Source organism: Thamnophis elegans, chromosome 12, assembly GCF_009769535.1.
Source record: "Thamnophis elegans isolate rThaEle1 chromosome 12, rThaEle1.pri, whole genome shotgun sequence".
NCBI classification, from domain to species: domain Eukaryota; kingdom Metazoa; phylum Chordata; class Lepidosauria; order Squamata; family Colubridae; genus Thamnophis; species Thamnophis elegans.
In genome coordinates this window covers 19,028,162-19,043,466 of record NC_045552.1, presented here as the reverse complement: position 1 = coordinate 19,043,466, position 15,305 = coordinate 19,028,162, and the positions used below count along the sequence as shown (strand labels likewise).

General features: G+C 44.3%; 1 protein-coding gene across 1 annotated transcript; it reads left to right on the top strand.

Annotated features, from left to right (window-relative positions):
* The first annotated feature begins 597 nt into the window (after positions 1 to 597).
* Positions 598 to 14,261, top strand: FAM110D (family with sequence similarity 110 member D). The gene is made up of 2 exons (XM_032227989.1): positions 598 to 703; positions 12,604 to 14,261. Exon 2 carries the CDS (start codon positions 12,923 to 12,925, stop codon positions 13,964 to 13,966), a length of 1,044 nt encoding a protein of 347 aa, XP_032083880.1. The 5' UTR covers positions 598 to 703; positions 12,604 to 12,922; the 3' UTR covers positions 13,967 to 14,261.
* Positions 14,262 to 15,305: the final 1,044 nt, after the last annotated feature.

The following is a 15,305-nucleotide window of genomic DNA, read 5'->3' as shown; positions in this document are numbered from 1 at the left end:
ACTAGATAGATGATAGATAGATAGAAAGACAGACAGACAGACAGACAGACAGACAGACAGACAGACAGACAGAGACAGACAGACAGACAGACAGACAGACAGCATAATAGATAGAGAGATTCTCCAAAGTCATCTCTTTGGCTGACTGCATCATGAAGTTTGTCAATATTTCAATAACCAATATGCATACAGCTGTCTTTAGAATGAAAGAGCCAAGGCAGGCTGCTCTTATTATTCCCACATTGCAGATTGGAAGGCTGAGACCATGAAATAAATTCTTGGCTGTACTGAGCTGATGGCCACTTTGCTCCCCCAGTATTTAACCAAGTTCTCAAAACTTGCATCTACATTATAGATGCAGGAAATACAAAATCACTACCCACACATGCTTTCCTTATGAAGAAATTCATTTTAAGGTCTGTGTTCCACTGTTCCAGGTGAATTCTTGGGCCAAAAAGAAAAAGAAAAGCATTGGGCAAAGGGGGTGAAAAGCAGCCTGAAGGAACAACGTGGCTGAGAAGGGGTTAAGACCAAAGTGGGTGTGGATTAGTGTTTTCCTGTCTTGACAGCCTGTATATACAGCAGACAGCCCAGCTGCCGGCTGGCTGGCTGAACGGCATTCATTTCCCTTACTTGCCTCAAAAATCTTCTGGTGCTTGGATGTTATTGAAGATGCTGCCATGCTTTTAAAAGAGAGCAGAAGGTGAGTCCATGAACAGACCTGGTTACCAGCATATCGGGTGACTGCCAGATTAGAGAACAGCTAATTGGCCTCCCTTGGCTTTGCTAATGATCTTACTGGCTACGAACTCTCTTCCACTTCATTTGAATTACGGTAGACCAGCCAACCTTGGCAGTTTTAAGATGTGTGGCCTTCAACTCCCAGAGTTCCCAGCCAGCTATGCAGGATGGGGAATTCTGGGAATTGAGGTCCACATGTCTAGAAAGTTGCCAACATTCAGAAAAAGTGGGATAAACAGTCAGTTCAGGTTCAAAGAGAAAAGCAAAGTACATCTTAGGCAGCTCTGTCTGTGAGTTTTGGTGCTTAATTGAGGTGGGGGGACAGAAATCCCTTTATTGGCTATGTATCCATCTAGGCTTACATGGCATAATAGGTGAAAATGTGGCTGGCAGCTTTATATCTTGGTGTGTTTTGTGAACTTAATCTGTCTGTTCCAGGATCCGGTGGAAACTATAGCAGTTGTTTTAATCCCAGAAATGAAAGGTCCTGGGTAGAGTTGGACATGAATAGAATAGAATAGAATAGAATAGAATAGAATAGAATAGAATTCTTTATTGGCCAAGTGTGATTGGACAGACAAGGAATTTGTCTTTGGTGCAGATGCTCTCAATGTACATAAAGAAGAATAGAATAGAATAGAATAGAATAGAATGAAATAGAATTCTTTATTGGCCAAGTGTGATTGGATACACAAGGAATTTGTCTTTGGTGCAGATGCTCTCAATGTACATAAAAAGAAAATATACATTCGTCAAAAATCATAAGGTACAACACTAAAAGATAGTCATAGGATACAAATAAGCAATCAGGAAACAATCAATGTCAATATCAATTGTAAGGATACAAGGAACAAAGTTACAGTCATACAGTCATAAGTGGGAGGAGATGGGTGATAGGAATGAGAAGATTAATAGTAATACAGAGTGAATAGTTTGACTGTTGAGGGAATTATACAACCAATTTCGTTGTATTTAAGTACAGTGACAATAAAGATTATACTTAGTTGTTTGCTTTGACTGGCAGGGGAAGTGTTTACCTTTTTTTAAAGCCACTTTATGTGCTATTTTTGTACAATGTTATGTAGTCATTCACCCAAGTAACATTTTGACTGCAGAAATTTAGGCAGACTGGATCCTAATCTTTTAAAATAAGCTTTTTCAAGGGCTTTAGTAGACTTCTGTCATAACAAATCCGCCAAACCTAACTGTCCACAACCTTGCATCTTACATCTGCTTTGGATGATAATATCCATCATCCTTAGAGACAGTGAAGTGTGATGGATGCTGTAGCCCACTAAAGGGGAAGCAGCATGCCTAATGATCATGCCAAGGGGGCAGACACTAATCCACACATCCAAAAGGCATCGGTTTGGGGTAGATAACCCCCCAAATGGCACAAGATTCTTATCTGAGAGCCAACTCTTGAGACTGTGGTGGTGTGTTTCCTGTAGTGAGCAAGTGGCAATTCAAAATAAGCCTTTGGAGGACTCTCTTGTGGCTGATGTGGTGTTTGGCTTCTGGGCATATGTATCCCATTTGGTGAAGTCTGTACTTAAACCTCCAAATTTGGAGGGTGCGGCCCAGGATGGAAGGAGACTGGGAGCATCAGGCAGGCTTATTTATAGCTGTGAATCCAAGAGGCAAAAGTTCAGTAGAAATTCGTTCTGTAACCTGTTTTTGTAAATCCTCTTCCTCAGATCCACAGGTCTTAGGGAAAGCTGGCTTCCTGGGGAGGGGAGTCATGACATGGCTCTCTTTTGGAGCCCTTCTGTACATTATGTGATAGCAAGATGACCAGGTCTCACAAGAAATCGTGGTCACCATGGCTTTTTGATATGCTACTAAAGAACATAAGAACTCAGTGATGGATTTAATTTGGGAGGAGGAGGAGGTATTTTTATGGGGTTCCTTTTAGCTGTCAAAGGGATGTGGTGGCTCAGTGGCTAAGGCGCTGAGCTTGTCGATCAGAAAGGTCAGCAGTTTGGCGGTTTGAATCCCTAGCGCCGCGTAACAGAGTGAGCTCCTGTTACTTGTCCCAGCTTCTGCCAACCTAGCAGTTCGAAAGCACGTTAAAAATGCAAATAGAAAAAATAGGAACCACCTTTGGTGGGAAGGTAGCAGCGTTCCATGCACCTTCAGCATTTAGTCACGCCGGCCACATGATGTCTTTGGACAGCGCTGGCTCTTCGGCTTTGAAACAGAGATGAGCACTGCCCACTAGAGTCAGGAACGACTAGCACATATGTGTGAGGGGAACCCTTACCTTTACCTCTTAGCTGTCAGTGAGCCAAGTTCCAAGAAAGATTGAGCAAGCAAGTCAAGCTGCCTTTTCGATTAGGATCACCATAGAAACTCTCTTTGGACAGGACTACCTCACTAGGGCATGTCTAATTCCCCAAAGGTGAATCTCTGGTTGGGCCCCACAACTGGCAGCAAGCAATGTTTGATTAGGTCCATAACGCTAGAGATATGATGTTATTCCAGAACTTTGCAGAGTGAATGGCTTCAGGTGTTTTTGGTGCACCAGAAACAAACTCCTTGATGTTTGTTCAGGTCAATCATTAGTTGTGGACCAGGCCAAGTTGGGAGCTCAGCTGGGTTCCCAGAAGACTGTACAACTACGTCAGGACCTCTTTTGAGGGGGAAGGGGCTTCTGAGACTCATGTGAGCTTGTTTTCCAAGTAGAAATAGCAAATGTTGAACCTAAGACATCCTGCCTTCAAACAAGGTTGAATGCTTTGGGGACTTAAGAAAAACATTGCAAAAGTACTTGAGGCCCAAATAGAAGTGAAAACATGTATGCAATCACTCAACAACAGATTCATGTTTTTAAAAAAACAAATTGCAAAATACAACAACAACCTGACCAAAATATAAATTATACTGTTATTACAGTAAACAGTTGCAATATTTTTTATAATTATCTAATGCAAACGTTTGCAAAATGTTTGCAACTAGGTATATATGTATGGATATGTGTTTGCGTATGGGTGTATATGTAATAATAAATGCATGTATTGTTACAGGGGTATGGGTAGTCCTCAACTTACAACCTTTTGTTTAGTGACCGTTCAAAGTTACAACCACACTGTTTTTCACACCGACAATGATTGCAGCATCTCCATGATCATGTGATCAAAATGCAAACAGTTGCCAACTGGTTCATATTTATGATAGTGGCAGCATCCTGGGGTCATGTGATCGATCACCTTTTGTGACCTTCTCACAAAAAAAGTCAACGGGGGAAGCCATATTCACCATGTTATTAACTTAACGGCTCCTGTGATTCACTTAACAACTGTGGCCAGAAAGGTGGTAAAATGCTTAACTTAACTGCTTAGCAACAGAAATTTTGGGGCCCTATTGTGGTTGTAAGTCAAGCACTCCCTGTATAAGACTGTAAATATTGCTGCATAATTGTAGTGAACCTCGGTTCCCATTGGCCATATTGTCGTTCAGAAGTATTTGAAGGTTTGCAGGTGAGACAAAATATTACTTTCTTTGATTAGAATAATAGCTATGAGAAGACTTTTATGTTTCTTAAGCGGAAAAGTGAAGCAATGCCTCATAGGAGTTATGTTTTCAGTCATCTTTCATCTTTAGGGAACATAGGAAAAGATGAAAAGATTTACAGCTTTGGGACCGTCAACCTATTTCTAACCTAGAATTTTTTATCTGGCTTGGAGAGCTGCCAGGCCAATATCTGCAAAACTTGGCAAGGCGTCTTGGAGAGTCAGGAACCAATTAAGCGAACTAATGGTCTCCTGCAAACTCCCCTCCCCTTTCGCTCCTCTTTTATTTCCTCTGGGAGGCGCCATTCGTGGTCCACCTGTGGCCTTATTCCCAAGTCGACCCCTGTTCTTTACTTGTTCCCTTCGTCTGGCAACTCTGTGCATGCGCACACTGGGAACAGGCTCCAGCTGTTCGTCTGCCTCATTGATGTCCAACTCTGAAGGCAGCTGATAACTGGCATATGGCCTGGCCCCCTCTCTGCCTCCGACACAGAGCCCTCATCAGAGCCTTCCCCAGACTCCAGGACTGGCCTATGTTCCTCCCTAACCTCCCCATTGTGCGAATCTGCTGCCAGCTCTGCTGGCCACTGGCGGGCCACAATAGATCAAAAAAGGGGACATGGCCATCAACCACTGCCCAGGCAGAAGGGGAAAGAAGAGAGAGAACTTAGGAAAGTTGATATAGAACAAACAACGCAGAAAATGGCTCTCTTGTTTTTCAAAGGGGGGGCAGTGGGTTCAGCACATGGCTTCTGCTTGACTGGTTAGGAACAAGTGAAGAAACACAGTTGTGCAATGACTGAAATTTCACTTGGGCGTCTCAAACAGCTGACTAGGTTCTCCATCCTGCAGCAGTTTGTATGCCAAAAGGCAGAAGAGCATCTGCAATCTGTATCAAGACTGATACAGTGAGACTGATAACTGAATGGGGCAGTTATTAGTGCTATTATACAGGGAGGGTTTTATTAGAGTTTCATCCGGCTTTTATTACTATAGACGTAATTCAAGGTGGTGAACATACATAATACTTCTTCTTCCTCACCTTATACTCCCCATAACAACAACCCTGTGAAGTGGGTTGGGTTGAGAGAGTGTGCTTGGCCCAAAGTCACCCAGCCAGCTTTCATGCCTAAGGAAAGACTAGAACTCACACTCTCCTGGTTTCTAGACCAGCATCTTCACCACCACCATTTGTCTGAATTGATATAGGGTTTCCTGCCTAAGCAGGGGGTTGGACTAGAAGACCTCCAAGATCCCTTCCAACTCTGTTATTCTATTCTGTTTCCCAAAGCCAAATGGTTCTGGGTTAGTTATGCTAAATGTTGGGGGTGAATCCATTTTACGGATCTATTGGCTCCTGTGGAATATTAGATGGACTTTTCAACACCATTTGCTTCTCCCTTAGTATATAAATAAGGACGCAGTGGCTCAGTGGCTAAGACACTGAGCTTGTCGATCAGAAAGGTTGGCAGTTCGAATCCCTAGCACTGCAATGGAGTGAGCTCCTGCTACTTGTCCCAGCTTCTGCCAGACTAGCAGTTCAAAAGCACATTAGAAATGCAAGTAGAAAAATAGGAACCACCTTTGGTGGGAAGGTAACAGCGTTCCGTGCGCCTTCAGCATTTAGTCATGCCGGCTGCATGACCACGGAGTTGCCTTCAGACAGCGCTGGCTCTTCGGCTTTGAAACATGGATGAGCACCGGTCCCTGGAACCAGGAACGACTAGCACATATGTGTGAGGGGAACCTTTACCTAGTATATAAATAACCACCTGCAATCTCAATGAAGGGCAGAAATGGGTATAGAATCATTGCCTTCTACCTGTTGAGCTCAATGGCACTCCCTCACATATCAGCCATGCTTTAGTTGTACCATCTTTCCCTTTTCTAATTTCTGTATGGGAGCAGCCAGCCCATTAAAAAGAAGATCAGTGTGGCAGGTATAGGAAGAAGTGGTTGAAAATCATTTTTTTAAAAGGACCTATGGCCCATCACTGTAACAATTCCATCTACTATCTTCCTGTATCTGCGAATGATTAACTAGAGAATATCTGGAGAGGAAGGCAAAGTCTCAGCCATTTTTCATTCCAGCCTACGGTAATTTGCTTGGTATTCATTCACCTTTTAAAATTAGGAAGGATGAATGGCTGGGGAACTAGGAATAACCTGAAGAGCCAAAGGCCACAATAATTTTACTTAGTTGCATCAGCATTGCGCAATTATCTTTTCCAACCTGATATCCTTCAGATCAGGAGCAAAGCTGGCTGGGGAATTCTGGGAGTTGAAGTCCGCCAGGCTTAAAGTTGCCAAGGTTGAAGGCCCCTACTTCGGATGAGCTAGGATTACAATTCACAGGATTCCCAACAGAGGTTATAAGGTTATAAGGTTTATTGTATTTATTTGCCGCCCTATTCCCGGAGGGACTCAGGGCGGCTAATAAACCCAAGGTGGGGGGGGGGGGTAAACAAGAAGGGAATACAACAAACAAGGTACAAAGAGAATTTAAAAAGAGGGACCTGTAATTCTTGGAGCTATAGTTCTGAGACTTCTGCAAGACTTCAGACTGGAGAATTTGTTGTTAGTTGTGAAGTCATGTCCGACCCATCATAACCCCATGGACAATGTTTCTCCAGGCCCACCTATCCTCTACCATCTTCTGGAGTTCATTTAAGCTCTTGCCTACTGCTTCAGTGGCTCCATCCAGCCACCTCATTCTTTGTCGTCCCCTTCTTCTTTTGCCCTCCATCGTTCCCAGCTTTAGGCTTTTCTCCAGTCCTTCCTTCTCATTAGGTGGCCAAAGTATTTGAGCTTCCTCTTCAGGATCTGGCCTTCTAAAGAACAGTCAGGGTTGATCTCCTCTAGGACTGACCAGTTTGATCACCTTGCAGTCCAAGGGAGGAGGAGGAGTCTTCTCCAGCCCCAGAGTTCAAAGGCCTCCATTCTTTGTTACTCAATTTGGTCTATGGATTTCTCTATTTATGTTACTGCAAGATTCCTACCACTAGCCAAGGGTGGGATATATAGGTGTAGTCAGAGGTATATCAAGAACAAAAGAGTGCATCAAAATCCTACTCTTGTGGAAAAACCGTAGGGCCAGGAAACACTAAATGTGAACAGGAAGACATTTCTGTAGTCCTTTCTGCTCGGCTCAACTCAACAGGCACATCCTGAATGGATATTCCCAGGTAGATTATTTCCATCATGTCATTCTGATTGGTTAATACACAAAGGAGTCCTGATTCAGATCTCAGAACTCACTGAATTCTATCTGGCTACACTTCCGCAAGCAGCTTTGAAACCGAATGGTAGAATTCCTCCATTGGTCATGCTGGATTCTAGCACACTCAGATCTCATCAGTGATCTACCATTTCCATCCATTCTGGACCCTCCCAGACTTCTCCAAGATCTTTCCCAGGATAGTCTCTCCAGCTGTTCATAAACTCAAACTCTCAACAGCCTCAGTCAAGCATTGCCAAGAATGAGAGATGCTACAAGAATTGAAGGGCAGATGACTGTCAGCCCTTCAAGGTTGGCCAAATCAACAGAGTCCTCAAAATGATTAGTACTATCTTCTATTAAGAAAAGATGTTGCACTATAACAGTATTTTATAAGCCTGACCGTGATTTCCCATCTTATACCCCAGGGATTAAAGGAGGGGCTAGCCTAAGTCTCTTCCTAATAGTTTCCTTGCCTCAAAGCATATTTTAGCACCTTCTGCTGTTGGAACAATTTCCGAATTCTTTCTCTAAGGTCATTTCTGTGGCTCCCTTCAGTGACTAACCCACCAAGTTATTCCATACAATTCCTGGCAAACTTCACTTAGTCAGGCGACATCACTTAGAGTCAGCCAAAGTCTTGGCCCTAGATAAGTAGTATAGCCTTTATTGTCATTGTACATCATGTATACAACGAAATTGGTTTTAACCTCACTGGTGCAATCCATGACAAAAAATACAAACAACATAAATAGTATAAAGAATAATCCCTATGCAAGTCATTAGCGGGGGAAGAAAAAGAAAAACTAGTCATATGTTTGTATGTGTGTGTGTGTGTGTGGAGTGATTGTGGTTGTGTTTAAGAGTCTGACACCCCAAGGATAGAAGCTATTTTTAAACCTATTTGTTCGGCTGTCTATGCTTTAATGTCTTCGGCTCGATGGTAGAAGTGCGAAGAGACACTGACCAGGATGTCAATCATCCCTGAATAGCTTCCTTACCTGCTAAAGGAGCGAGACCTGGTGATGTCACCCAGTGGTGTTAGAGGGCAACCAATGGTTTCTTGTGCCAAATTGATCACTCTCTGTAGCGCCTTCCTGTCAGTTAACAGTTAAACCAGAGTGTACCATACTGTAATGCAGTATGTGAGGACACTTTCTATTGTGGACCGATAGAAAAAGGTCATAGACAGTGGTGAGTGGTGGGTTACGACTGGTACACCCCTTGTACGGGTGTACTGGTGCCTGCCAGGAGCACCAGGTACTGTTCCGGTATGGTGCTCCGGAGGGCCCACCAGCCCTCCTTACCAGTATTTGAGGTTTTTGGGGGTTCCGCACACATGCATGAAGCATACGGCACCTATGCGATGCTCCGCCGAACAGCTAGAGCATCGCGGATAGTAAGTACTCATGCGCACGCTGTGCGCATTCATGTGGTGGATGCCCAGCCCCATTGCACCGTACCGGTTGCACCGGGATCCAGAACCCAACACTGGTCATAGGCTAGTTGTTGCCTACACACTCCACCGAGCTCAAAGCTGTAGCATCTATGCGTGCAGCCATCTTGGAAGGGAAAGATTTAATTTTTATGCTCCAACATTAAAACGCCAGTCTTTTTCATGCTTATTCCAGCATGTTTAAAATGCCCTGTGGGGCTAAAAGATGCTCCAGAAAGATTCATTTCAGGAGGAGGAGGAGGAGGAGGAGGAGGAGGGGGGGGAGGGGGAGGAAGAAGAAGAAGAAGAAGAAGAAGAAGAAGAAGAAGAAGATGAAGAAGAAGAAGAAGAAGAAGAAGAAGCTTGCTAGGCAGGCTATCAAATGAGTCTCACAGTTTCATACAGTGGTTTCAAGAGGAAGCCAAGCAGGAAAAAATAGAGGAACTAGCAGCCTTATCTTTGTAGGCTCAGCCATTCCCAGAACAAAGCAAACCCCACAAGCAAAAAAATGAGCACAAAAGCTCTTCTAACCCTGCTCTGGGCAACCAGTTGTATGAAAGTAGCCAAGTTTAAGGCAGGAAGATGGAGACAGTGAGAGGTTAGAAAAGCCAGACTGGGTGTTATGGACTTCCTTTCTGTTTCATGCCATTTGAAGCAAAATCTCAGTTCCTAAAGGAGGGTTGGCCTGAGGTGGACCACCATGCTCGCTTCCTCTTCATAAAACAATGCCCAGAAATGTTGGCGATGTTTTAGAACAGGATGCTTGGATTTTAATCGGGGGGTGGGGGGAAGTGGGCATGGTCTCTTTTTAGATGGTTGGAAGAAATATCCATCTGGTTCAGTTCCAATCGGGAGGAAAGCACTGGAAATAAAATGGAGGCTGGAGACTGATTGGAAAGAGATCAAAGTGATACTGCCATTCATTTGGGAGGAGGGGGGCCTTGGAGTCGATTTAATAGCAGTGCCTGTGACAACTGATTTTTTACAACTGGTTTCCTGGCACCAAAGTGCCTTGAGATCCCCTCACCTTTTGGGGGAATGTTTATGATGACCATGTGGGACGTTTCACTTTAATGTCTAATAATGGAAGATAGCCATGGGAATATATGTTCATTCGGCTCTCAGGGCAGTTGTTAAAGGAAACATCTTCACACTTGTGTATTGGCTAAAATCTGCATTCTAACTAATGGGAGGGGTCTCTACTGCTTTAATTCTGCTTGCATTGCCTAAGAGGATTCAGATGTTGCTTTGAATTCAGTGGCTGCCATTCTACTTAATAAAAGGTTCCTTTTGAAATACTCCGTTTCAAGAGTCTTCACTTTCTTAAGTTAGGAGAGGAGCCCTTACAGAGATGTTCCCTTTATTGATGAAGCAGAAGAATGTGATTCTGGGCAGCTGACAAAATGGAGTTGAGAGTGGGTGGGTTTTTATACCTTCTTTGGGCTTTGTATTTGAGCTTCCTGTTCCTGTGCAAGAACATGTCCTTTAATATTCTATTGGCTGTTGTCAGGTTCCTATGGGGTCATGTAGGGGTCATAGCTGGCTATATAGGCCAGAAGAGGACATGCAAAGCCGAGGTGCTTCTCTGAGCTAATTTGGTCAACCTCTCGCTTATTGTTTATCTGAGCTCCCAGTTTGCACTGCTCTGGAGGTCATGCAATGAAGGGACTTGTATTCTGAAAGGGTGTTGGGGAATTCCTAATGACTTTGATCCTGTGTTGGGTTGTGGGTGAGGGGCTGCTTCTAATCCTATCACTGTGCTTTTTGTTAGCTGTCCAACTTTGCTGCAAGCAGTTTCGAAATATCCTGTCTTGAATGGATTTCTGCCCTTCAATTCTTGTTACCAATTGATTATATTTAGTGTAGCAGAAGGGGAAAAATTCATTCAATCAATCAAGAGCCAAGGTGGCACAGTGGTTAAATGCAGCACTGCAGGCTACTGCTAGATCAGCAGGTCAGCGGTTCAAATCTCACCGGCTCAGGGTTGACTCAGCCTTCCATCCTTCCGAGGTGGGTAAAATGAGGACCCAGATTGTTGGGGGCAATATGCTGACTCTCTGTAAACCGCTTAGAGAGGCCTGAAAGGCCTATGAAGCGGTATATAAGTCTACTGCTATATATTAAAGAGGGCTGTAAAGCACTGTGAAGCAGTATATAAATCTAAGTGCTATTGCTATGTTCAAGTCAGTTTTGACTTCTCATGACAAGACAAGTCCTTTCACTTTACTTGGCAGGATTTTTGGAAGTGATTTGCCCTTGCCTTCTTCTTAGGCCTGAGAAAGAAGGGCTGGCACAAAGTCAGCTGAGATGGGATTAGAATGAGGAATTGCACCAAAACTGGCTAAATGTATGTCATCCAATGTAACTTATGTTAAAGGAAATCAGATTTAATTTTTGTCCAGACCTGCTTACTTTTTGGAATAAGTTTCCCCCATATGCTAAGACATGGTGAGGGTGGCCACTGCTTGAAAAACCCAATCCTGCTGACACAGAAAACTCACAGTTACAGAACATAATGCATAGTCATCAGGCTTTGCTTAAAAACATCTGATGAAAGGAAATGCTGTTTTCTAAGACAGCCTGTTTGCTACTGAATCTTGGACACTATCAAGAGTTCTATCTTGTGTTTAGCTGAAATCCCCTTATCATTTATTCATGCTGGTCAGGAATTATGGAACTTAACAAATCCAATTCATCACAAGAGTTGCAGTTAAAGAAGATTATCCTAAGCAAGAACATTCAGAAAACCATAGAACAAAGTGGGAATAGGACACGGTGGCTCGGTGGCTAAGATGCTGAGCTTGTTGATCAGAAAAGGTTGGCAGTTCAGCAGTTCGAATCCCTAGTGCTGCGTAACGGAGTGAGCTCCCATTATTTGTCCCAGCTTCTGCCAACTTAGCAATTTGAAAGCATGTAAAAAATGCAAGTAGAAAAATAGGAACCACCTTTGGTGGGATGGTAACAGCGTTCCGTGCACCTTCGGCATTTAGTCATGCCGGCCACATAACCACGGAGACATCTTCAGACTGCGCTGGCTCTTTGGCTTTGAAACGGAGATGAGCACCGTCCCCTTGAGTCGGGAATGACTAGGACATATGTGTGAGGGGAACCTTTACCTTTACCTATTATTATTAAGATGTACTAGATGCATTTACATAATATGTTGAGTTTGATTATGATTAGGTTTTGGTAGCTTCCTGTGTTATGGAAACTCAACCCACAATCCATTTTCAGCATATAGTATATTAAAGCCTAACCTGGCCAAATTAGCTGAGTTACATAATAGGCAAGCTTGCACAGAACTAATCAAACAAGTTGAGTTGATTGTGTCAGTTATGCCAGCCACATGACCACGGAGACATCTTCAGACAGCACTGGCTCTTTGGCTTTGAAACGGAGATGAATCAGGAATGACTAGCACAGATGTGCGAGGGGAACTTTTACCTTTACTTTTAAGACTTTTTACAACTTGGCATTGTTGCAGCCAATCCATTTTGAGCTGGAACATTGGAGTTTCCCAAAAGGTAGGTCAGCGCTTGAACAAACATTCACTTCATTGGATAAAAAAATAAAAATATTAATCACTGCTGATTAATTGTGTCTGAATTTCCCAGCAATTCTCATCTTGCAAGAATCATAACATGATAGGAAATGCCATTCTGTATCTGCATTATCTCATTAATCTTCTCTGCTTTTAGGAGCATCGTGGAGTGGCAAGCATCCAACGGTGTTCTACCTACACTGAAAGATTTCACTCTTCATTGGCAGCATGGCTGAATTCCAATAAACAGAAACAAGTCAGCAAGTGGTTTCCAGCATTGCAGAAGAAATTGTGGATGAGTAGCTAAAGCTTCATGTAGGACAGCCACATACCTTTTTCCCCCCAGGGTATGGTGTTGGACAAAATTCTGCCAATTCTTTTAACCTGTTAGTCATAATCTGTTTATGCAATTATTGCAGACCAAAAACGGCCTGGTTTTTGGGAAATTGCACAATATCTGAAACGGTGGATGCAGCATGAGGCCACTTTCTCCAGGAGATGGACTTTCCCCTCTGGGCCTGCTCACACGAGGGCCTGACTACTTGCGTAAGCAGCTGGAGATGAGCAGCGGTGGGCGGACGCCGAGTGCCGTGGAGAGGCTGGAAGCTGACAAAGCCAAATATGTCAAGTCTCGGCAAGTGATCAACAGCCGTCAAGAGCCAATTCTGCTCAGCCACACACCCCAGTCCTCCCCATGCTGCAGGAGACCCCTAACCCTCCACCAGCAGAGTGAATTTCCTCAGGGCTTGACCGCAGACCAAGATGGCCTCAGACCCAAGAAGCAGCCCCCTTCTCCTCAGTCCCCCATCACGCGGCGAGGGGGTAGCAGGCGCCTACTCAGGCCTGACTCGCTTGTCATCTACCGGCAAAAACGTGACTGTTCTCTGATCAACAAGGAGAACAGCAAAGGGTACAACCTAATGAAGTGGCTGTTTCAGGGCCCACTGAGAGATGGACCTCATAACTGTTCTCCTTCAAGGAGTCTTTTAGGAGAGGGACATCTGGAAGTGACCCAAGAAGAGAACTCCATGGTTTGGGTACCTGCAGAGAAGGAGGACGCAAGGACTGCACATTCAGTGGACATATCAGATCGATTCATGGGTTGTCAGCCTGAGTCTAGTCAAAAAACCCAGCCCGATTCTCATCTCAGTGTTGACCAGCCCTTTCCTTCCTCAGGCCATTACCAGACAGAAGCCAAGAAAGAGCTGACTCTGAGCTATTCTCTTCCTCTTTCAGAGAAAGAACGGTTCTTTAATTACTGTGGCTTGGACCGGAATTTGGTCGAGGTGCTCGGAATTGAACACTTCAAACCAGGCAGCTGGGAAGCTGGTTCCTTCTGCATTGGGTCAGCTAGTTCTGAACACGATGGACTTTCCTTCAATGGGGAGCCCTTGTCTGCTGAAGACCCAAGTGACAAGCTGCCTGCATCCGTCTCGGTGGTTGAGCGAAACGCCCGTGTCATTAAATGGCTTTACAGCTGTCAGCGGGCCCAGACAAGGTCCAAAGAATCTACAGTATGAACTCATAAGGGTCTGGGCGTCCAAGGCTCTCCCTTGATCTCAAGTGTAAGGGGAAAGTACTGTTTTGGAGTGGGGTGGCAAGGCTTACCATGGGAAACAGAGCAGGGAATATCGCCAAATATGTCTTTGTCAAAGGAATACTTTTGAGAACCAGTTGGTCTTGAACTTTTGCTGAATTTTTCCCAGTCATGGCTCCATAATAATGATTAATTACCATACTGAGAATTCTGAGAATTGAAATTCTGAGGCAGTGATGGGATTCAAAACATTTTACTACCAGTTCTGTGGGTGTGGCTTGGTGCACATGGCTTGGTGGGTGTGGCAAGGGAAGGATACTGCAAAATCTACATTCCCCCCACCCCCATCCCACTAACCTGCTTTCCAGCTCCCTTCTCCTGTGCAGGGCAACAGAAGACCCAGCCAATCATCTGGGACTCGGGAGGCAGCAAATAGTTTGGGGATGGGGCCAGCCAGAGGCAGTATTTTCCGGTTCTCCAAACTACTCCAAATTTCCACTACCAGTTTGCCAGAACTGATCAGAACCAGCTGAATACCACCTCTGGGCGGAGGGTCTCAAATAGGAAAGTATTCCCTAAAAGTATCCTTGGCAATAAGGATACATTTTCCAGCAGTGGTGGAATTCAGCCAGTTCACACCTGAGGTGGGTTGCTCATTTTTTTTACTGCCGGTTCAGGTGCACTCCTCTATGCATGCACAGAAGTGGGCGGGCGGGCAGGTGGAGCCTCCTGCCACCGCTACTACTGGTTCACCCGAACCAGCATCAACCCACCTCTGGTTCGCACCACTCCAGGAGAACCAGTTGTTAAGTTTCTGAGCAGTTTGGTGAACTGGTTGTTGGAAGAAATCATTAGGGCAGAGAACCGGTTGTTAAATTATTTGAATCCCACCATTGGTTTCCAGGCTAAATTAAGAACTAAAATTTCTTGCTGCCATCCAGAGCAGATGAATACGTTTTCCTTTCTTTCCTCATTGGTTGAGAGCATTGTGATGCAGCATAGAACACAGGAAGGATGGGTTCAAATCTCTACTCACCTATGAAGTTTCTTAAAGTGGAACGTTAGGTTTACCAACTAGCACCTTTTCTACGAGGTTGTTGCAAAGATATTTCCTAATATCCTGCTAACAAACAACCCCTGTGTACATTGGCTGGTTGGGTTGCTAATCGCTGCTTATTTAGACCTCTAACAAAGTGCTGAGCTCTAAAGAATTTCCACTCCTCTTGGCAGAATTATCTGAATGTAGTTCTCTTTTGAATCATCCAAGGTTTCTTTTTCCTGATAGCTTGGTTCACGTCCAGTGTGCTTGGCTCTTCCTTTCT